General features: G+C 36.1%; 1 protein-coding gene across 1 annotated transcript; it reads left to right on the forward strand.

The window, feature by feature from the left end:
• Window positions 1-1,202: 1,202 nt before the first annotated feature.
• Window positions 1,203-22,064, forward strand: LOC110454837 (apoptosis-inducing factor 1, mitochondrial-like). The gene is made up of 17 exons (XM_021504571.1): window positions 1,203-1,369; window positions 2,375-2,502; window positions 3,491-3,545; window positions 6,129-6,277; window positions 7,241-7,368; window positions 9,120-9,210; window positions 10,418-10,502; window positions 10,814-10,890; window positions 12,515-12,623; window positions 14,167-14,217; window positions 14,509-14,571; window positions 15,013-15,101; window positions 15,463-15,603; window positions 15,942-16,084; window positions 18,132-18,216; window positions 18,756-18,863; window positions 20,785-22,064. The coding sequence occupies exons 1-17, from the start codon at window positions 1,276-1,278 to the stop codon at window positions 20,914-20,916; spliced, it is 1,728 nt and encodes a 575-aa protein (XP_021360246.1). The 5' UTR covers window positions 1,203-1,275; the 3' UTR covers window positions 20,917-22,064.
• The last annotated feature ends 390 nt before the right edge of the window (window positions 22,065-22,454 follow it).

A 22,454-nucleotide genomic window follows, 5' to 3' on the forward strand; every position in this document is an offset into this window, starting at 1 on the left:
AATTAAAATGGTTATCAAATTATCTTTCAAATCGACAACAATAACTTAATCACAAACGCCAAAGTCCACCTCAGTTGTCAGATCAATATCTTATCTTGCACATAAATATTCTTGTGCATACCGTCTTTGAATGTGGCCACTCGGTCGTCTTTTTGCTAACGATATATGTTTTCTACGCATACGCTTTCCTCCTGTCAATGAAATTGAATTGTGATTTGAAGGCGTTCAAAGCATGGCCAAAGGGATAGTTTATTCCTAGTAAAATGGGTTGTTGTTTTTTTAATTTATAGAAAAGCTGCTAGAAATTGATAACTGGATTGTAACGTTATTCATATGCCAGCAGTTTTTCATTAAATTATGGGACAGATAACGAAACAGCTTTTGAAATTAAAAAAAATAGGAAGGTTACAGAGGTTACAGATCGAAGGCGGAAACAACTATTTTGTGTAGAAGATGAAAAATGAAATAACGCCAAATGTAACTTTACATTCAGCAAAAGAAATTTTAATTAAGAAATTTATAAGCGTAGTTCGTTAAATTATTATATTTTCCAAATTAACAGCAAGTCGTGGATACTGTGCTCAAAAAGTCTGTTGCCGCTCTCGTGTGAAAGTGCACATCGTGTCATTTTTGTCAATATCATCACATTCAAAGATTATAGAACTATATTAATGAATGCAAATGTACAAGTTACTAATCACGATATTGACAGTGATATTCTGCTTTAGGGAGACACAGATCTACCGTTGGACAATAATGTGAACATTTTAGATTGAATAGTTCAAATTTGTATAAAGGCAACCAACAGGTTTACAGTTTAAATAATTATCGAATATTTTAGCTTTGTATGTGTAGTTGCCTTAATGCTATCACCTCATATATATTATAATCATTACAGGAGAAGGCGTTGATAATGTTGTACCAAACTGATCTACCCAATCTTTGATTACTTCTAAATTTCTAGATATGGCAATAAAATGTTAACGGAGAAAATAAACTTTTCGTTTAAATTATTACTAATTGGAGTTATATATGTATAAGTATTGTTAGTGTTGCAGTTATCCTTTTTCATGCATAAATGAGTGACAACGAACTGCATGTCGTCATTTTTACAAAATTTGCATATTTTCATTAGTCGAATTTATCTAAGTCAGTGTGCAACCTACTAATAATATAAGTTACTTCCCTTTGTGGAACTCTTTTATTTGCCTTTTCGCCGGGCGATAAAGCACGTTGAACAGTGCCAACACTACGTCTGCGACACTGTCTTACATCATGAATCGAATTGTGACATGTCCCCTACGTGGGGCTTGCACGTTCTCCAGAACATTCTCAACCATACCGAGAAAGTCTAACATTAGTAGACAAAGTAAGACGATATTTATTGTAAAGTGCACGAGTGCCATGGAAGGTCATACCTTCTGATAGGACGCATACATAAAGTTCTGGAAGAGAAGGTACTAGCCTCGTCTGTCAATACACCTATAATATAATCATACGTGTATTGACAGACGAGGCTAGTATCTGTGATATGGTCAGCCGATAGGTTAAAAACAGGTTGGGTACTGTGATTGATGATTTACAATCCCAAAACCTTCATTTGGGCAAGTGAGTGTAGTAATAATAATCTATCACTGAAATGGAGAATAAAGTGAAATGTATTTCATTTCTGTAAGTAAAAGTCAAAAATAATAATTAAAACTATTATAATTAAATCAATACGTAATTATCTGCACAAACGAATGATTAATTTTGATGTTTGATTTTTTGCAAAACAATGGCTTATTGCATTATGTTATCCATGCACTTCTTGAAGTGTAGTATACAGAACAATTCAGAAAATTCCATACTAACCAGCTCGAGTAAGTTTCCTCTGACCCTGACACAAGACTTAGACATTTTGACAGATAGATGTCTGGCTGGTGTACATGTGGGCCATCTATCTATCAAAATGTCTAAGTCTAGATCTGGTGTCAGGGTCAGAGAAAACAGAGCTAACTTGTCTTCTGTACTGGACAACCGGTATTCTCCTCCCCATCATATATGGAGAATAAAGTCAGTGTTACAATAATTCGACATTGGTCAGAGAAATAAAAAAAGAAAACAAGTTGTACAAACATGAGATTTTAAATTATCAGTCAGTCAGACATTGGCTTATCAGACAAGAAACTAAAAAAAAAAGCAAAAATATGTCATTTAATTTGATGTGGTTCAGTTTCTAAGTCAGACTAACAGTTTTACCTCTTCTGGTTATTCTCATATTTTTTTTTTATATAAATAAGATAGTGGCATATGGAAATAATGAAATGCAGTCATGAACAACCTTACTATTCACAGGAAGTTAAATATATATATTTGTTTTTTGTGTTGCCAGGAAAAGTACAGCTATGCCTGCTTCCTAGTAGGTGGATGTCAAGTTCTCCAGGACCACTTAAAAACATATCCGAAAAAACTGTTAATATAGCTGCTGTTGGTGTGGTCATAGGTTTCACAGCATTTGGGGTAAGTATAAAGATGTATTGGCAATGTTTTGTATTGTATATGATATAAGGGACTGATCAAATGGACTGTTGAAAGGAGGAATGGTGTGATTGCTTTAAATGAGGGGTTTTATCATTTTAGAAGAGAAAGGAAAGGGAGGTCATTTTAGGAGTGATAACTTTGGGGAAAACTGCATCCTAAGTACTCCAAGGGTGTATGCTCATCTTTGCTCTTTGCACCCCTAGAATATATCATAGCAAAATTGAACGCAAGCGGCTAGCTATTTGATTGAGCATGGATAATAAATTCTGACCGATTGCTAGGCTGATACCTGTCCTTTGAAGATTACAGAGGAGTGACACCTGACTGCAAAGTCAGTCAATTTTAGCGTTTCACAATCAAAAAGATGCTTTGATGCACATCAAAGGAACAAACTAGTCTTTTCATCTCATCCACAAAGTGGCGCACACAGAGCCTTCAATTTGGTCATGCCATATTCCATGATTGGAGGAAACAAAACAGAGCTTTACCACTGGAGTATCGAGGATGGGAAAACTGGTGATCATTTATAAGGAAATCAAACACAAAAAATAAAATACTAATGTAGGGGACACAAGGTGTCGCTTTGGGAAAATTCTACTTAACTTCTGAAAGTGCTAAATTTCATGGTTCAAATGAAAGCCCTGCTTTTAGAGAGAATGAGGGATTGTATTAGAGGGAGATAGATCACTCTTGAACAAAATGTCACTGAATGATTTCCATTATACTGGATTCAGTTAAAACAAGAAACTAGATATCCTTTTGGAAAAGAAAAAAAATCCCCAAATTCTACAGCAATCTTTTCACATACAGTGTTTAGAAAAATTCTCGACAGGCATACTTCCTGTACACACAATTTGGGAAAATTTGTTCATGTGGAAAGAACTTATTTCTCAAAATGTTTCCTTTTTAATACATTGTGTACAAGGCTACTATCCTTATGGATTTTTTTTTTTTTATTTCTCAACAGGTTTTCTACACGCGAAGAACGTTGGAAAGTTCCAAACCTACTAAAACCAGTAAAGGTATTATACATGTTTTTTCTTTTTTGTGATGGAAAGAAATGAGTCTGAGCACAATTATTTGACTTACCAAATTGCTTGAAGTTACATTTCAGTAATATCAGTTTTCATAAAACATCATTGTCTTTCTATATACATATTTGATCCTTTACTTGGGTTTGTAACTATTCAGTCATGTTTTATGGGCCGGGCCGGTTGGTCGAGTAGTTAACACTTAGGCCTTTCACACAGGCGGCCAGGGTTCGATCCCTGAAGTCGTCTTTAAATCTGCATGGATATTCAGAGAAAGTGTTTTTCTCCTGCCCACACAACTCCAACAACCCAGGTGGAGTATAAATTGGTCTGGGGTGGGTGTTGCGGTATCTGTGCTGTAGCATTCAAGTGAGGTGGCACTATAGATGATGCTGTTGAAAGCACGGTCCCACTACAAACAGAACACAATACATCTCCAGCACACACGCAGGCATACACACATAGGGATATATTAGCCAGCTGGAATAGGACTAGTAGCTAAGCGCTGTATAAGTCAGCTTCTGTCAATTCCTCAAATTTTTATTTATTAATGTACATATGTGTACCGTAAAAACCCATGTAATTTGCGTACCTGCTAACTTGAAATTTTCTATACCTGTGTATTTTACGCACCCCCCCCTTTGGGTATTAAATTTCTGAAAAAAAAGTGCGCAAATTACATGGGTTTTTACGGTATATGCTTATTGTATTAATTGTATATCTATGTACTGTAAAGCACTTTAGAGTGGCTTGTTCTAGCTAGATAGGGCGCTTTATCAAATGTTGTATATTATTATATATACATAAGGCAATTATAAATCTTTGTAGATTGTTACATGCACTTGACACTTATCTAATTTTCTTTAAAGAATTGAATAGAAATGAGTTACTTGTACGTGTACTTTTCATAATGGGTAAATCATTTCTTTCTGTTTTATAGTTTTGTTACTTTTAGATACGCAATGTGGTAAAGATGCTATTTTGTTCTATATTAGCACCTTGGTCTCCAGCAGTTAACTGTATGACACTAGGGTTGATTGTGATAGTAATATGAATAGTAAAATGCAAATTTGTTGTGTTTTCTGTATGTCTTTGTACCGGAAAATACCGTCGTTTTCAGTTGCTCTATTGGTGATAAGAACATGCAATTTGGTTTGAACTCGAGACTGATATTTCTAATCATGTTTTAAACATGTTCTTTTCCCCAGTAGCGACAAGGAAAACAGTGCACTTTTCCCATTTTAGCACACTTCAACAAATATTTTGTTCATATGTTTAGAAATATGTATCAATCCTGCTACATTACGTAGTAAAGTATTCTGTTACCTTCATGTTTTAGTGACATGTCACTACACAGCCAGATGACTCTTTCAAAAGTCTCATTTGGCCCCACCATTATTGTTAAATTGATTTAATATGTCATGTCGATTTAGATTGGAGGGATTTTAACACATTTCCTGTCAGAATGCAAGGCAACCTGAGTGCACATCATCTTTTCATCTTTTATTTTCTGTGAAGAAATTTGTTGATGTTGCTTAAAATTTAAATCGTCTCTACGACACTTTGATTCTTGTGAATGAGGGAATGATCTGTTTGTAGTTTGGGATTTCACAAAACACCTACAGAGTTTAGTAAAACAAAAATCAAGGTACATGCAAGGAAATTTACTATCTATCTATTTAATTTTAATTAATACAGTAAACATGTCATTCAATTTTGTCAAAAAAACTACACGTCCCGTTTATCGAAAATGTTAGCTAGATAGGGTTATAATGTTATGACTGGAAAGATTTTTTTCAACTTTTTAAACCTGATCCTTAAAAAGTTCCATGCTTGTACATGCATGTTAACTTTTATATATATAAGTATTGTATTTTAACAGATAAATTGTGTCACATTAACTTTAAATTACATTTTTACTGATTTATATAAATGCATGGTGCATGATGTTATTCATTAAGAGGAATAGGCATTTAGAAGATCTGTTTATAGGATTTTCATAATACTGCTTATGAATCTACGTATCTACAAATCTTGAATAATTCTGATACTCAACATATTTTGCGTTTTTTTTTATATGAGTTTTTGGTCTTTTTATTTTTTTTATAACCACTCCCAGGTGCTTATTCTACCATATATATATATATTCAAAACACATACAGCTCTGATGTGATTAGTACCTTACTTTTTCCGTCATTTGAAATTTTACATAGGGTTTACTTAAAAGGCCTTCTTGCACAACTTTCGGATCTCTGATGCTCTTGGATATACATGTACAAGTAATATATATAAAGGAGTGCCGGAATGCATTTAACATCAACGTAGATGAGAATTTGACTCTAGTGTCTTACTAACACTAGGCAGATGCTACTGTCGTATCTGTACAGTAACTATGACAACCTTATCTATATAGATGTAATGTAGCGAAACTGGACTAGGTCGATCGTCAGCAACCAGTTAGCTCAATTAGTAGAGCGCCCGGGTTCAAACCCCAGTCTGGCTGTGCATTTTTCTGCTCCTGTGACAATATTGGTATAACTTTTGTCTATAATATAAAATGTATTATACCATCAGAGTCTAAACCACCTGTGGAACCTAAAAAACCTGAAAAACCAGTGCCACCACCTTTCTTACCAGACCATGCTCAGTATCTCATCATTGGGGCTGGCACCACTGCCTTTACTGCCTATCAGGAAATCAAGGCTAGAGACCCTAAGGCCAAGGTAAGGTCAATTAATACTGGATAGGAGAAGACTTATATAGGCTAAGCCTTTTGTCATATTCAATTGTGCAATTTTTTGTCCAATACAATTTGTTGAAACAAAAGGTAAGGAGACAGGAGTTGTGGACTTTAATGTTATAAGGTAAAGAAAGAGAAGTGCTAGACTCGCATCCGCAGTCAGAGTTTGATACTGAGACGAGGAAACAAAAGTGTGGTTTTAGCTACCTGGCAGATTTTGACTGTAAAGAGAGAAAAAGGGTGTGTTGGAACATTGACTAAAATATGTCTCTTAGTCTTTTGATTTTGATAGTTAGTTCAGGGAACCGCAGTGTTGGGCTCAAAGCTACTCTTGAATGTAAGGAACGTTAAGTGTTCAGCTTAAATGCACATTCTTATACTTTCAAGGAATAAAAGTGACAGTCTCTGAGACAATATAAAGTCATATATATATCATGCATACAAAATTAAATATAAGCAATGTGTTTGATAGCTAGTCCCCCACTGGTACAACCGGTTATTGTTCATCACTTTTTCCTTGTAATCTATCATACCCTGTCAACTACAACTGCCAAATTTTACAAGCAAGTAATTCTTAGAATGACGGATTACTCTTATACTGGAAATCCAAAATTCAACAAAGTTTGTTTGTGGATAAATCCCGAGGAGTACTTTAGCGACATCACAAGGTTCACTGCGACCTATGTTGTGCTTCGATTACGTAGTTAGATTTTGCATTTAACTCTTTTTCTTTAGTTGGACTTTTTGTTTAGCTTTATTTCCATGAAAATAGAAGCTGGAGTATATGTATGTTGTACAATTGCTCGTTGGGTAAGACATACATCTGACCAGTCACTCTTTGTCTAGTCCTTACCACTTTAATATTATAAAACCTTCAGCTTGAGTTCTGTGAATGATTTTGATCAGATCCTTATCATTTTCTAATGTTATGATGGTTGTTGTATAGGTTTGGCTCATTGGAAAGGAAAAGCATATACCATATAGTCGTCCATACCTGTCAAAATACTTATGGTACCTTGCACCAGAGAAGATGAGTAAGTGGATGGAATCAGAGCACCCTGTTGGATCACGGAGGTAAGGGAGCAGGGGGTAGGGTTATGTCGTACCATTGAGGGTTTAGAGGGTAGGGACATATCATATCAGTTAGGGGCAGGGGTAGGGATATATCATATCAGTATGGGGGAGGGGGAAGGCTTATATCATATCAGGGGGGGGTAGGGATATATCATATCAGTATGGGGTAGGGATATATCATATCAGTATGGGGTAGGGATATAGCATATCAGTATGGGGTAGGGATATATCATATCAGTATGGGGAAGGCTTATATCATATCAGTATGGGGTAGGGATATATCATATCATTATGGGGGAGGGGGAAGGCTTATATCATATCATTATGGGGGAGGGGGAAGGCTTATATCATATCATTGAGCGGTACGGGTAGGGATATATCATATCAGTATGGGGTAGGTATATAGCATATCAGTATGGGGTAGGGATATATCATATCAGTCTGGGGGAGGGGGAAGGCTTATATCATATCATTGAGCGGTACGGGTAGGGCTATATCATATCAGTATGGGGGAGGTGTAGGGGTATATTATATCAGTATGGGGGAGGGGGAGAAGGCTTATATCGTATCAGTATGGGGTAGGGATATAGCATATAACTATGGGGTAGGGGGAAGGGTTATATCATATCAGTATGGGGTAGGGATATATCATATCATTATGGGAAAGGCTTATATCATATCAGGGTGGATTAGGGATATATCATATCAGTATTGGGGAGGGGGAAGGCTTATATCATATCAGTATGGGGAGGGGGAAGGCTTATATCATATCATTATGGGGGAGGGGGAAGGCTTATATCATATCATTATGGGGGAGGGGGAAGGCTTATATCATATCACTATGGGGTAGGGATATATCATATCAGTATGGGCGAGGGGGAAGGTTTATATCATATCAGTATGGGGTAGGGAGATATCATATCAGTATGGGGGAGGGGGAAGGCTTATATCGTATCAGTATGGGGTAGGGATATAGCATATAACTATGGGGTAGGGGGAAGGGTTATATCATATCAGTATGGGGTAGGGATATAGCATATCAGTATGGGGTAGGGATATATCATATCATTATGGGGGAGGGGGAAGGCTTATATCATATCATTGAGCGGTACGGGTAGGGATGTATCATATCAGGAAAGGGTAGGGTACTGCCATATCATTGAGGGTTTAGAGGGTAGGGACGTATCATATCAGTAAGGGGGGCAGGGGCAGGATTATGCCACTTCATTGAGGGGTTAAGGGTAAGGGGGTAGGGATGTATCATATCAGTAAGGGGGGTAGGGGCAGGATTATGCCACATCATTGAGGGGTTAAGGGTAAGGGGGTAGGGATGTATCATATCAATAAGGGGGAAGGGGTAGGGTTATGTCATTTCATTGATAGGTTAGCAGATAAGGGGATAGGGATATATCATACCATTGAGGAGTTGGGGGTAGGGATGTATCAAATCAGCAAGGGGGCAAGGGGTAGGGTTATGGTATATCATTGAAGGATGGATGGTAAGGGGGTAGGGATGTATCATATCAGTGTAGGGTTACATCATTTCATAGACAGGTTAGCTGGTAAGGGGATAGAGATATATCGCATCATTGAGCGGTTGTGGGTAGGGATGTATCAAAACAGTGAGGGATTAGGGGATAGGTTTGTGTCACATCTATGAGAGGTAAGGGGGAACAAGGATGTGGGATTTGAAATCAGTACATGTTTGAGATCTTATTTCATGAGACCAGTAACTGTTTGTTATGTTGCAGTATTTACTACGAGTCTGACAGTTACTACTTCTCCGCTGAGGAGCTTTTGGAAAATGAAAATGGAGGTGTTTGTGTTCTAGGTGGCCAAAATGTAGGTATATTTTTTCCTACAGGATCTTATTGGTTTTGTTTTCATATCATGATTGGACATTGATAAAACGATAGCTTTTGACAATGTACTTGTATAAAGAGAGCATCACCCTCATTACAAAATATCTCATTTTCAACATTGAACCACTCGCTAATTGAAGACACATGCTTACATTCAATCAATCAGAATTGTTATCAGGCTGTCAAGAAGTTCTGTGTCATATATCAGTAAGCATATATTGACCAATGAAAAGGCATCAAGGGAATGCAAGTGACACGAAACCGTGCAAAATTACTGTTGATAAATCCGAGTCAAAACCTTCACTGGCAGGTGACATTGTTACTATTGTATTGGACTTGAATTGTGATGTAAGAGTATGAACTTTGATTTTTCTGATCGAAAGTCTACCAATCTAGCCTCCTTTATAAACTTGAAAGGGGAAATATAAGTTGCATATCTCTGATCTATACAAAGTAAGAAGTTCTATGTACAGATGTCAATTATTAGAAATATGGATCACAGGGACCTGAGAATTCAGACACCGTATGCATTTTGAGACCTTTCCCGATGTCACGTTTAGGGAGTACTATCACTATAATCCTCGATACTCAAGGGGTTATGTTCGCTAATGGTCTCTGCACCCCTGTAACATGTCATAGCAAACTTGAAGGCAGGCGGCTAGCTATTTGATTGGTCTCGGGTATATTAAACTGACCAAGTGCTAGGCTGATACCTGTCCTTTTAAGATTACAGAGGAGCACGCCCAACCCCAAAGCCAGTCAATTTTACCGTTATGCGATAAGGATATTCTTTTTATGTTTATCAAAGGATCAAGTTAGTCTTCTTGTCTCATTTACAAGGTGGCGCACACCTAGCCTTCCATTTTGTAATGACATAAACAGGCAAAATTGGTTCACATGAAATTTTTCATGTGAATTTCACCTGAAACGAGCTTATTCGTGAAATTCACGTGAAAAATTTGATGTGAAATTCATGTGAAATTCACGTGAATCAAATTTAACGTGAATTTCATGTGAAATGAGATTCACATGAAGTTCACATGAACAAAATTTGTCTGTGTATATTCAAGATGTTCATAGAGCAAGTGAGCAGCATAACCCCTGGAGTATCGGAGATGTACATGTCATTGTATTAATATTGCTATTATCCTAAATTTGAACACAACTCTGAATTTTGTGTTATACAGGTAACAAAACTAGATGCAGATAAAAGAAAGGTGTATCTGGAATGTGGAAAAGAAATCGGCTTTGACAAATGTCTTATTGCTACAGGTGAGTACAGGTATAATACATGCTGTATTATGTTAACTGGTACATGTTCTTGGTAAGTACAGGTGTGACAGAGGATGTGTTGAGGCTTGCATAGGTACAACAAATACCTGTAACTGTCACAGAGTTTTAGGTAAGGCTCCATTATAAGTATGTGATATTGATTTCTTTTACATTCTACTACATAAGGAGACCATGCAATTACAGATCTAGAGATACACATTTTTAAGCAACTTAAATGCATGTTATCTTGTTTGACAATCATTCAGTTTTTTTGGTTGGAAGTCAAGTAAGGCTAACATTCATTACTTCAGGTGGAAAACCAAGAAATCTTCCCATATTCAAAGAAGCATCAAAACAGGTTCAGGATCGAGTGACATTATTCCGATCGGTGAGTCCAACACTGTATTTCTTCAAACTTTTACATTGTACTTGTCGAATAAAACCATTTTAAGCCACTTCATTGTTATGATATTTCAGTTTACACATAGTAACCTCTTTACAGTGTTCCCTGTCTAACTTAAGCTGGAACTATCCTGTCCTGGAGCCTCTATAATCCTGACTTCCTCAAAATCCCACTGTACATCCATGTTATTTTCATTTTTTTCAATACATATAGGTATTACTTTGTCTGTGTTGTTTTAAGCGAAGTTTCCATGCAATAACTTGAGTTCAATGGGGTTGCTTGAACTCAAACTTGGTACACATATGGCATACCAATTTAGCTCCGACGAGTTTTTTGTGGAGTTATGCCCCTTTTATTGCCAAATAAAAACATTGTGTAGTAAATGCAAGAACTTTTTTATTTTTTTATCAATTCCATTCAAATTTTGTACAGTAATGCTAAAAGCAATAATGTTCAACATATATTACGGGTTTTTCTGTCAAATTACAACTTTCTTCCTTTTGGCATATCACACTTGACATAGCAACGCTGTTCATTGTTAATGCTGTTCATTTTTGCTTGTTAATGCGATAACTCAAGCCAAAACACTTTTTTCAATAAAAGCGCTGAGCAGGCGACACATCCACTCCTGTGGTTCTCGTTTTTCAATTTAATATTGATTCAGTATTATAGGCCTCCAGCCCAAAGTACATGTTTTTACAACGCTAGTGATTGTGCATCAGTATCACGTACTGTGTACCAAATGCCTCTGGCATACGCACACAACATCAATGGAGGCACGCCCTTCAATTACCCTAGTTGTTTTAAAATAGGATGATAAACAAAATAAAACCAATCCACTGTACAATATAATCAACTTTGAAATTTTTGGTGCATGACATGTACCATATCATTATAGGTACAGTTGAATCTGCTCAAGCGACCATCTGTTTTATGCGACCACTTTTCATTCCTCCCGACCCTTTTTACTATGTAATTTAACTATATTAAGCGATCATCTGTCTAATGCGACCAGCAACCACCAAATACTGGCCCCAAAATTACGTTTAACGACCACATTTGATACATTTTAGCGACCATGTTTGACGAAAATATACCAAACGGTATTTGTGACCCGTCACCACATTTGACGAAGGGCTACTTCACGATCTTTTCACCAAGTTCAGTGAACAAATTGGACAAAACCAATTTCCAAACTTAACAATAAATTCATTGATGTGCAGAAACAAATAAAAAGTCATTTTTCTAACTGTCGATATTGTTGATTTAGCAGTGAAAATACGTACTGATATGTATCGCAGTTGAGCAAAACCATTTTGATTGCACATGTGTCCTGCTATGTATAATGTATGCATGTTGCTCAATGTTTTTATGTTTGATGGGGACATCCATGTTATATCTTCCTGTGTAATTTGTTAACCTACTAGTCCTGTCACCATTATTAATCCTGATGGTGTTTATCAATCAGGGTGAGACAGGTTTCGCTGTAATAGTATTACATCAACTTAAATATTCATTCGATCTTTTACTGTAGAATATTTCCAGATATGGAATTTGTATTACCATATGTCTCATTTTAATGCATTCCAAATTGACTTCTATTTTTCAGGTGGATGACTTCAAAAAGCTGTATGATCTAAGCTCATCAGCCAAGTCATTTGTGGTTATAGGGGGAGGATTTCTAGGGAGTGAGCTGGCAGTTTCTCTTCAGAACAGAGGTAGGCAATCGACAACTAAGCAGATACATTTACATCAATGGTAGGCAGTTAGGAACTGGGAATATCTCTTTAGATCAAAGATAAATTCTCAGAAGCAGAACCTGGTGGTTTTCCTTCAGAGTAGAAATAAGTGGAAGTAAGTTTAGGATGGATTTGGCTGAATCGCTTGGCTCTATCCCCAAAGTTATTGTAGTATGGAATTTTCTGAGAAGCGTTTTTCTTCTACCCACACTTCTCCAATAACCCAGGTGAAGTAAAATAAGCAGTGGTCTGGGATGGGTGCTAGTGTCTGTGTTGTAATATTTAAATGAGGTGGCACCGTGAAAAAACATGTCGTTTGAAGCAGTCTCACTTCTAAACAGAATACTAACACTCCTGCAGCATCCTTGCAAGCATGTACACATGTGGAGGTAAAAGGAAGCAAATACTGTATACCGGGAAACATTCGCCGCAGTTTAACTTTTGCCCCTTTCGATCTGAGGGCGGATTTAACATGACGGCGAATGTTTAAAAAGAAATTACGTTTAAGACGGAATATGTTTTGTCACTATTTCGTCCACACTGATGCTTAACTCTGTCACAGTATGTGAAGATTGAGGTCCAGTTTGTCCGGCGGTGTAGGGCAAATTTAACACTGGGTGAATAAGGACTCTGTCGGTGAAGGGCAAAAGTTTTGACGGGGCGAAAGTTTCCTGGTATACAGTAGTTAGCAGCATGTATGACAGCTCCTCCAAAATACACTAATATATGTTACTGTGTAATATACATAGTTTTCAAAAGTTGCTGAGGTCAAGATCATTGTTACTAAAAAATGGAACAGAAGGTAAATAGCCAAACAAAATAACTTTTTAGGGTATTTTCCCCCATAAGTCGAGGAAGAGGTGTTATTATTAGAACAAATACGATAATAATGATAACAGCAACAACAAAGTATTAAAGGTAGTACATGTATATGCTAAGGGTTTTATGTCTGTCTGTCTGTAGACACTACATTGTTCACGCTACTCCTCGTAAAATATTACATTGCACCAATTTGAATGGAACTTGGTACACATAACTCTCACAGTAAGGGATGTGATTTAATGAAGTTATGTCCTTTTGTTGATAAAAGTTGTTTTCACTACTTATTTGAAAGTGCTGCACCAATTTGGATGATACGTGGTACACAGAACTCTTACAGTAAGGGATGTGAATAAAGTTTATGAATTGGAAATGCCTCTCCTATTCATGGAGTTATACCCCTTTACTAATAAGATTTCTGCGCACTACTCCTTCCATAGTAATACACCAATTTGAATGGTAATTGTTATACCTAACACTTGCATTAGGGGGATTTGAATCCAGTATGTAAATTGGAGTCACCTCCCCTTTTTATGACAGTTCTTGACAAAGATTGGGATATTAGGGTGCCATTCTGGCAGCAATTCTAGTTATGCCTGTCGTTCGTTAAATCACAAAAATTGAAGTGTATGATAACTTCATATTAATTTTGTTCCACTTAAAAAATTGAAATATAATAAGCTACTTTCTATTATGATTGCAGCCACCCAGGATGCAACTGGCGCAACTGTAACACAAGTTTTCCCAGAGAAAGGTAAGAAGTTGATACTTATATTTTTGTCTGTGTGTACTCAAACCTTTTCCCAACCTACAAGTTGTATACAAGTTATCTGTCTTAACTGTAAATTGATATTTCCAATGTATATCATTCGATTTACAATACAATGTCTCATTATAACTTTCGCCAATTTTGGGGCTCTTCAGGCAATCTTAATTCATTGGAATAGTGATGTCAGAAATATATGAATTACTCATACTTCAGGTGTCAAACTTGGCCTAAACTCCAATATATACATATGCACTGTTGCTTTTCCTCTGTTTCCAGGCAACCTTGGATTAGTGCTACCAGAGCAGCTGAGTAAATGGTTGACCTCACATGTCACGTCAGGTAAGGTCACCAGTCCAGTGAGATCACTGACCTTTAACTCAAGGCTTAAGGTCAAATGTATGCTTAATTTTTTGGGAAGATTAGGCCACGCCATGAGTGCCAAAATCCCTCTGGGATCTCTTGTTTAACTGAATTTGGTGTGAAGCATTACTATGGGATCCAAAGTATATTCAGTATAATAAAGAGTTAGTCCCCCTGTCAGGGCAGAGAGGCTGGACCTAGGATGAGTATACATGTTCACTTGATTTTATAAGAAACAGCCAAAATCAATAATATGTCAATTTTACCCAGATTTGATCCATATGGCTTTATCTAATGGCCTGATCAAGTCATTTTTGACTTCTCCAACTTCTATTAGACCTGACCATTGTAAGGGAAGGTAATGGGGTTGTTGGTCAGAATGCTTTTCTGACCGGTCAATTATTTTTTCACCGTTTACAGAAGGAGTGACGGTATTGACCGAGAGGATGGTTTGCTCAGTGGGGTTTGAGAACAACCAAGTTGTACTCAACCTAAGCGACAATACTCAGGTAAGTCTGTAATATACATTTTATTTTTTACGCTTCACTTTCTCTTGAATAAAAAATTAGACAAAGTTTATGTGACTTGATATTAGTCCTTGCTGTTACTGGATCATTAGAAAAATATGGATGGTTGGTTGGTTTATCCAAGGTTGTACAACAGAAAAGTTAATATCTATGACTGGTATTTTTTGTGTTAACTTACTTTAACATACGGTATACCACGAACCAAGTTATACTGCGACAAAATATCAGGGTATACAGTGTGTAATGTTACATGGCAATTTTGTGTTACATTTAGAGTGTGTTACTGCGGGATGTGTTACTTTATGTTACTTTTATATAATTATGCGTTACTTTGTTACCACAGTTAAAGGCAGATCAGGTGGTGGTAGCGGTAGGACTTGAGCCGAGCGTGGACCTAGCAGCAACAGCTGGTTTGGAGGTAGACAGCAATCTTGGTGGTTTCCTGGTCAACTCCGAGCTGGAGGCAAGAACTAATGTCTGGGTGGTAAGTAGTCATCGATAATCTCTGAGGCAAAATTGAAGGACCAGATGCATTATTTATTATTTACCAAGCCAATTAATGCAAGTAATTCCAAAAAATGTATTGAATAATTTTTCTATTCTTTGAAGACACTGAGACCAATACTATTCTGTTCTCAAATGTAATTGAAATAATTTTTCTTTCAGTAGAGTTCAATATATCCTGAAATGTGAAAAAGCTGCCAAAACATTATGAAACTATTGAATATCAAAAACGTTAGTTTGTATATGGATCAGCATGGAGTTATTTATATTCACACTTCTAAAAGATGTTAACTAACATTTGGAATTGGTTATACACAGGCTGGAGATGCTGCCTGTTTCTATGACAGACGGCTAGGTCGTCGCCGGATAGAACATTACGACAATGCTGAGCAGAGCGGCCGCACAGCTGGACAGAATATGACAGGAGGAGGTCTGTCTTACACATATCAGTCTACATTCTGGTAAGTACATATCAGTCTACATTCTGGTAAGTACATATCAGTCTACATTCTGGTAAGTACATATCAGTCTACATTCTGGTAAGTACATATCAGTCTACATTCTGGTAAGTACATATCAGTCTACATTCTGGTAAGTACATATCAGTCTACATTCTGGTAAGTACATATCAGTCTACATTCTGGTAAGTACATATCAGTCTACATTCTGGTAAGTACATATCAGTCTACATTCTGGTAAGTACATATCAGTCTACATTCTGGTAAGTACATATCAGTCTACATTCTGGTAAGTACATATCAGTCTACATTCTGGTAAGTACATATCAGTCTACATTCTGGTAAGTACATATCAGTCTACATTCTGGTAAGTACATATCAGTCTACATTCTGGTAAGTACATATCAGTCTACATTCTGGTAAGTACATATCAGTCTACATTCTGGTAAGTACATATCAGTCTACATTCTGGTAAGTACATATCAGTCTACATTCTGGTAAGTACATATCAGTCTACATTCTGGTAAGTACATATCAGTCTACATTCTGGTAAGTACATATCAGTCTACATTCTGGTAAGTACATATCAGTCTACATTCTGGTAAGTACATATCAGTCTACATTCTGGTAAGTACATATCAGTCTACATTCTGGTAAGTACATATCAGTCTACATTCTGGTAAGTACATATCAGTCTACATTCTGGTAAGTACATATCAGTCTACATTCTGGTAAGTACATATCAGTCTACATTCTGGTAAGTACATATCAGTCTACATTCTGGTAAGTACATATCAGTCTACATTCTGGTAAGTACATATCAGTCTACATTCTGGTAAGTACATATCAGTCTACATTCTGGTAAGTACATATCAGTCTACATTCTGGTAAGTACATATCAGTCTACATTCTGGTAAGTACATATCAGTCTACATTCTGGTAAGTACATATCAGTCTACATTCTGGTAAGTACATATCAGTCTACATTCTGGTAAGTACATATCAGTCTACATTCTGGTAAGTACATATCAGTCTACATTCTGGTAAGTACATATCAGTCTACATTCTGGTAAGTACATATCAGTCTACATTCTGGTAAGTACATATCAGTCTACATTCTGGTAAGTACATATCAGTCTACATTCTGGTAAGTACATATCAGTCTACATTCTGGTAAGTACATATCAGTCTACATTCTGGTAAGTACATATCAGTCTACATTCTGGTAAGTACATATCAGTCTACATTCTGGTAAGTACATATCAGTCTACATTCTGGTAAGTACATATCAGTCTACATTCTGGTAAGTACATATCAGTCTACATTCTGGTAAGTACATATCAGTCTACATTCTGGTAAGTACATATCAGTCTACATTCTGGTAAGTACATATCAGTCTACATTCTGGTAAGTACATATCAGTTAACATTCTGGTAAGTCGGTACATATTTGTCTACATTCTTGTTAGTACATATCAGTCTACATTCTGGTAAGTTGATCCTTATCAGTCTACATTCTAGTAAGTTGGTACTTATCAGTCTACATTCTGGTAATTTGGTACATATCAGTCTACATTCTGGTAATTCGGTACATATCAGTCTACATTCTGGTAAGTCGGTACATATCAGTCTACATTCTGGAAAGTTGGTACTTATCAGTCTACATTCTGGTAAGTCAGTACATATCAGTATACATTCTGGTAAGTACATATCAGTATACATTCTGGTTAGTTGGTACATATCAGTCTACATTATTGTAAGTCGGTACATATCAGTCTACATTCTGGTAAGTCGGTAAACATTATATATCAGTCTACATTCTGGTAATTCGGTACATATCAGTCTACATTCTGGTAATTCGGTACATATCAGTCTACATTCTGGTAAGTTGGTACATATCAGTCTACATTCTGGTAAGTACATATCAGTCTACATTCTGGTAAGTACATATCAGTCTACATTCGGGTAAGTCGGTATATATCAGTCTACATTCTGGTAAGTCGGTACATAGTATAAATGATGATATTAAAGCAGTAACATTTGTATTTTAGGTCTGACATTGGGGATATGTTTATGGAGGCAGTGGGCCTTGTGGACTCAAAACTGGAAAGTACCACCTTTAGTGAACTCATCAAAGTAAGTGTTATGTGTGTGTATTCACTCCTTCACCCCTGAAGAAACATTTGAACTCTTCCAATTCAAAGGACGGAATAGATCATTATGAAATTTCAGGGGTGAATGAGTTAAGGTCTATTTTATAAATTTACACTACATAAACAAGGGGAATTGTATAACGATTTCAATATATATATACATTTATAACAATTATTGTATCAAGGTTGAAATAAATTTGGTGACTTCTATCTCTTTTCCAAAAAATCTGCCCTAACAACTTGTAAACTCATGCTTATTTGGATTTGGTAATAATGACTTGCTGACATATTTTTGAAAAGTATAAGAGAAACCTCCCAGCGTTGTCAACACTGAGTCATTTGCTAGTTCAGGTAATATCTGTGCCTATTTCCCTTTTTATGCAGAGCTCTGACATTATCCTTACCTTGATGAAGGACGTCAGACTATGGTAGATTTTTTTTTTTTAATTGAGGGAGATAACTCTTTAAATTACAAATATTATAGGATCATGTTTAAATGTTTAAGAACTTTGATGTTAACAGGACGTAGAAGATGGTGATAACAGGAAGGTGGTGTTCTACAGAAAAGGCGAAGATGTTGTTGGAATCCTTACCATGAACATCAAGCGTAAAGCTGAATTAGGACGCAGGGTGAGACGAGTTTGATATATCTGGGCCCGTATTCATGCATATATGAAACCATTCTCATGCTCAAACATGGATTTTGTGCTCAAGCCTAATTTCTTGTTCTGTTTATCAATTAATAATGAAATAATATTTTGTCAATAATTTGAAGACACTCAAAGCCAAATAGTGTTTTCAATGTTTACATTTGACTTTTTGATCATTTGACATGAATAAAGTCAGTTACCAAAAAGTTGGTTTGAGCTCCAAGTTTTCTAATTTGAACATGAGAACAGTTTCATGAATACGGGCCCTGATAGCTATAATGTGTTTTCTTAAGTGAAGAACACTGCACTGAAAAAGAAGGATGTTGAGATTTAATTTACACCGACTGCAATATTTGAACATCAACTATTTTGTTTCTTGATATTCCTAAACATTCTACAGTTGGTAGACATTCATAATTTGTTTCCCACTATTAAAGGCAAAGTCAAGTAAAACTGTATCATATTTCCCAAATCCGCGTTCAGTATTTGACATGAAACTTCATAATACGTTTTTAAAACACCGAGTTTAAACTCGTTTTGGTAAATGGCAGTATTCAATATTGTGCTATTGGTGTTTGTGGTATGATTAGTTATTTTACCAAACTTGCAGCTAATGCAACACAATACATGACAATAATCAGGTGATTTGTGAATTACTCCGGTACGTGAAAGTCTCCCTCCAAGTGTGCTTTAGTGCCTGATTTTGCAGTTATGTTATAAGTCTGCAGAAATTAAGGTGTTCCTATCACTTACTCATTGTTAAAGTTCAAACATGTCACATTCAAAATTGTAATCCAGCTTCATGGATTGATTCCCATAATGATGCATTGATTAAAAATGTCCATGCATGTCTATTTTATGAAATATTCCAGTATTTGGAATTCTTCATATACAAATGGATCCGCAACATTACAATAAATGTTTTTACCTAGGCTACATACAGGAACTTCTATAAAACAAATAGCTGTACAGGACTTCTATAACTTACATAAGTATCTTAAATTATATTAACTGCCTACTCATACTATCAGTGTTCTTGGAATGTATTATCTGTATTATATATGTTGAAAGCAGAACTGTAATAGATGTGCTTTAACCCTTTTAACCCTATGTAACTTTAGTAGACTCAACATTGCACTGATTTGGATGAGTCCATTATGGTCTTAAGTGTTGATGGTATTAACCCTTTCACACCGAGGTTACTTTGGTAGACTCCACCATACATTGATCTGGATGAGTCCATTATGGTCTAAAGTGTTGATGGGGTTAATTGACTGGCCATATTTTGTAGTGTGTTGCCAATACTTCTTGTTGTGGTACATAAGTGAAACACAAGCTTGAGTTGTTAGGTAGCCAGAGTAACTACATGTATTACCAAATTCCTCTTGTTACCTGATGGTAAAGCAATGACCAATTCACACATGGCAACAGTAAACCTAACTGCGTTACCATAGCAATCCGGAAATCATTCATGCATGTCTTCAGATTATGGTTTTTATCTGTGTAAATCAGCAGTCACCATGCATGTCTTATTTTCGTTGGAATAGGGAAACAATGGGCAGTTGTTCACATGCAGTATATGATTCCAGTAATTAAGCTGTGGTGTCTATGACTGATTCCAGTAATTAAGCTGTGGTGTGTATGACTGATTCCAGTAATTAAGCTGTGTGGTGTATTGACTGATTCCAGTAATTAAGCCGTGGTGTGTATGACTGATTCCAGTAATTAAGCTGTGGTGTCTATGACTGATTCCAGTAATTAAGCTGTGGTGTGTATGACTGATTCCAGTAATTAAGCCATGGTGTGTATGACTGATTCCAGTAATTAAGCCGTGGTGTGTATGACTGATTCCAGTAATTAAGCCGTGGTGTGTATGACATGTTTTATGTTTGTGTTTGCAGTACATTGATTCTGGTCTCAAAGAAAAGGACTTGCAGGAAGTTGCAAAGCAGTTTTTTGCCAAAGAAAAGGAGAAAAGTGAAAAAGACAGTGAAGACAACAGCAAAAACAAAACGGACACAGTCTCATCTTAAAAGGGAACACCGTGGTGAAGATTACATATAAAGGATATTGTACCGTTTCTTCTACACAGAGTCAAAATCACAGTTGACACATCATTAGACTGTCTGATGAACTCAGATCATTTATACTGTGATGCCATCATCCAACAAATAAATGGACACATATGCAGGATATTTTTCAGGAATAAAAATTAATTTTATATGTGGAAATGTGGAAATGTGGTGATATTTACTTAATATATGAGGTTTTGTGAGAAGAATAAGTCTATTGTACCACCTTACATGGGTGGCATGTATGTAGTTTCCAAGTGTGGTTCAACCTCTCCACTCCATTTCCTGTTAAGAACATTTACTTGAAGAAATAACTTGTTTCTGATGTGTGTATATAAGAAATAAACTATTAAATATGGTTTGGAGACAAACTGTCTGATGATTATGATGACCTAATTATCAGAAGATGACATTCTCACTGTTGAAATGATGCAGTCTAGCTCAGGATCATGTATAGAGAGGTGATTTTGTCTCTCCATGGAATCAAATAAATGATCTACTTTTTGTCGTTCTCAGTGTTATGAAGTGTTTGTGACTTTTAAAATTCTACTAAATTATATCACAATTAGTTGTACATGATAGACTATGCATGTACAATATTGACCTGGAATATTTTTAATAAGTGAAGTTTTTCTTAACAGTAGTATAGTACAAATATCTATATTCAGCTGAACATTTCAGAAAACATTTTTGTTAGATATATATATTCAGGGGTAACTTATCGCAAAATAGGTTTTCATTACTGATTCTGTTAGTCATTTGTATTGTTTACAGTAAAAAAAAAGGAGTGTACTACGTATAAACCTCAGCACGAGGATATCTTACCAGGAACTGAAGCAATATCAAAATGTTGATCATTTCTATGGTTGTACAATGTTAATTTTAAACCAGCTTCAACATGGTTGATATCTATTTATTGATCTGTTTTATACTTATTACCATCATGAAGAATGAAAATTAGCCAAATTAATTCACAGCAAGTTTACTATTAAGATTGGAGATCGATTAATCTGGAGTGAGGGAGTGATATTAATTGTAAAGCTGTTATATTGGATATTTGTATATTGTGCGTCAATACATGCAAAATAAATCTATATTTTTGAACAGTACAATAGCCTTTTTAGCTCACCTGAACCATAGGGCCTTAAATCTTATGCCTTGGCGCAGTGTCCAGATCTGTCTTTAAACAACTTCTTCTCATTAACCAATAGCCCCAGGGTGATGGTAAATGCTGGGATGATCTTTGTTCAAATTAATGATCTTAACCGATATCCAAGGTCACAAGGTCAAATATGTTAAAAACTTTTATACAACTTCTGAATACCCAAAATGCCTAGGGCAATGATATTTAGTCAGGAGCATGCTGGGATGGAGTGCTACTACCTTTGTTGACATGAATGACCTTCACCTATATTCAAGGTCATATGAGTTAATTGTCTTAACAAGAGGCCCAATGGGCCTGCATCACCCACCTGGTATTAATCTTAAACTTGTAACCT

This window comes from Mizuhopecten yessoensis, unplaced genomic scaffold (genome assembly GCF_002113885.1).
Source record: "Mizuhopecten yessoensis strain PY_sf001 unplaced genomic scaffold, ASM211388v2 scaffold8071, whole genome shotgun sequence".
Classification (NCBI taxonomy): domain Eukaryota; kingdom Metazoa; phylum Mollusca; class Bivalvia; order Pectinida; family Pectinidae; genus Mizuhopecten; species Mizuhopecten yessoensis.

Excerpts from the sequence above, each read along its gene's own strand:
- LOC110454837 (XM_021504571.1), top strand. The coding sequence starts at position 1,276 with ATGAATCGAATTGTGACATGTCCCCTACGTGGGGCTTGCACGTTCTCC. Across the intron at positions 10,891-12,514 it reads GAGTGACATTATTCCGATCG|GTGGATGACTTCAAAAAGCT; the intron begins GTGAGTCCAACA and ends TCTATTTTTCAG. Across the intron at positions 12,624-14,166 it reads AGTTTCTCTTCAGAACAGAG|CCACCCAGGATGCAACTGGC; the intron begins GTAGGCAATCGA and ends TTATGATTGCAG.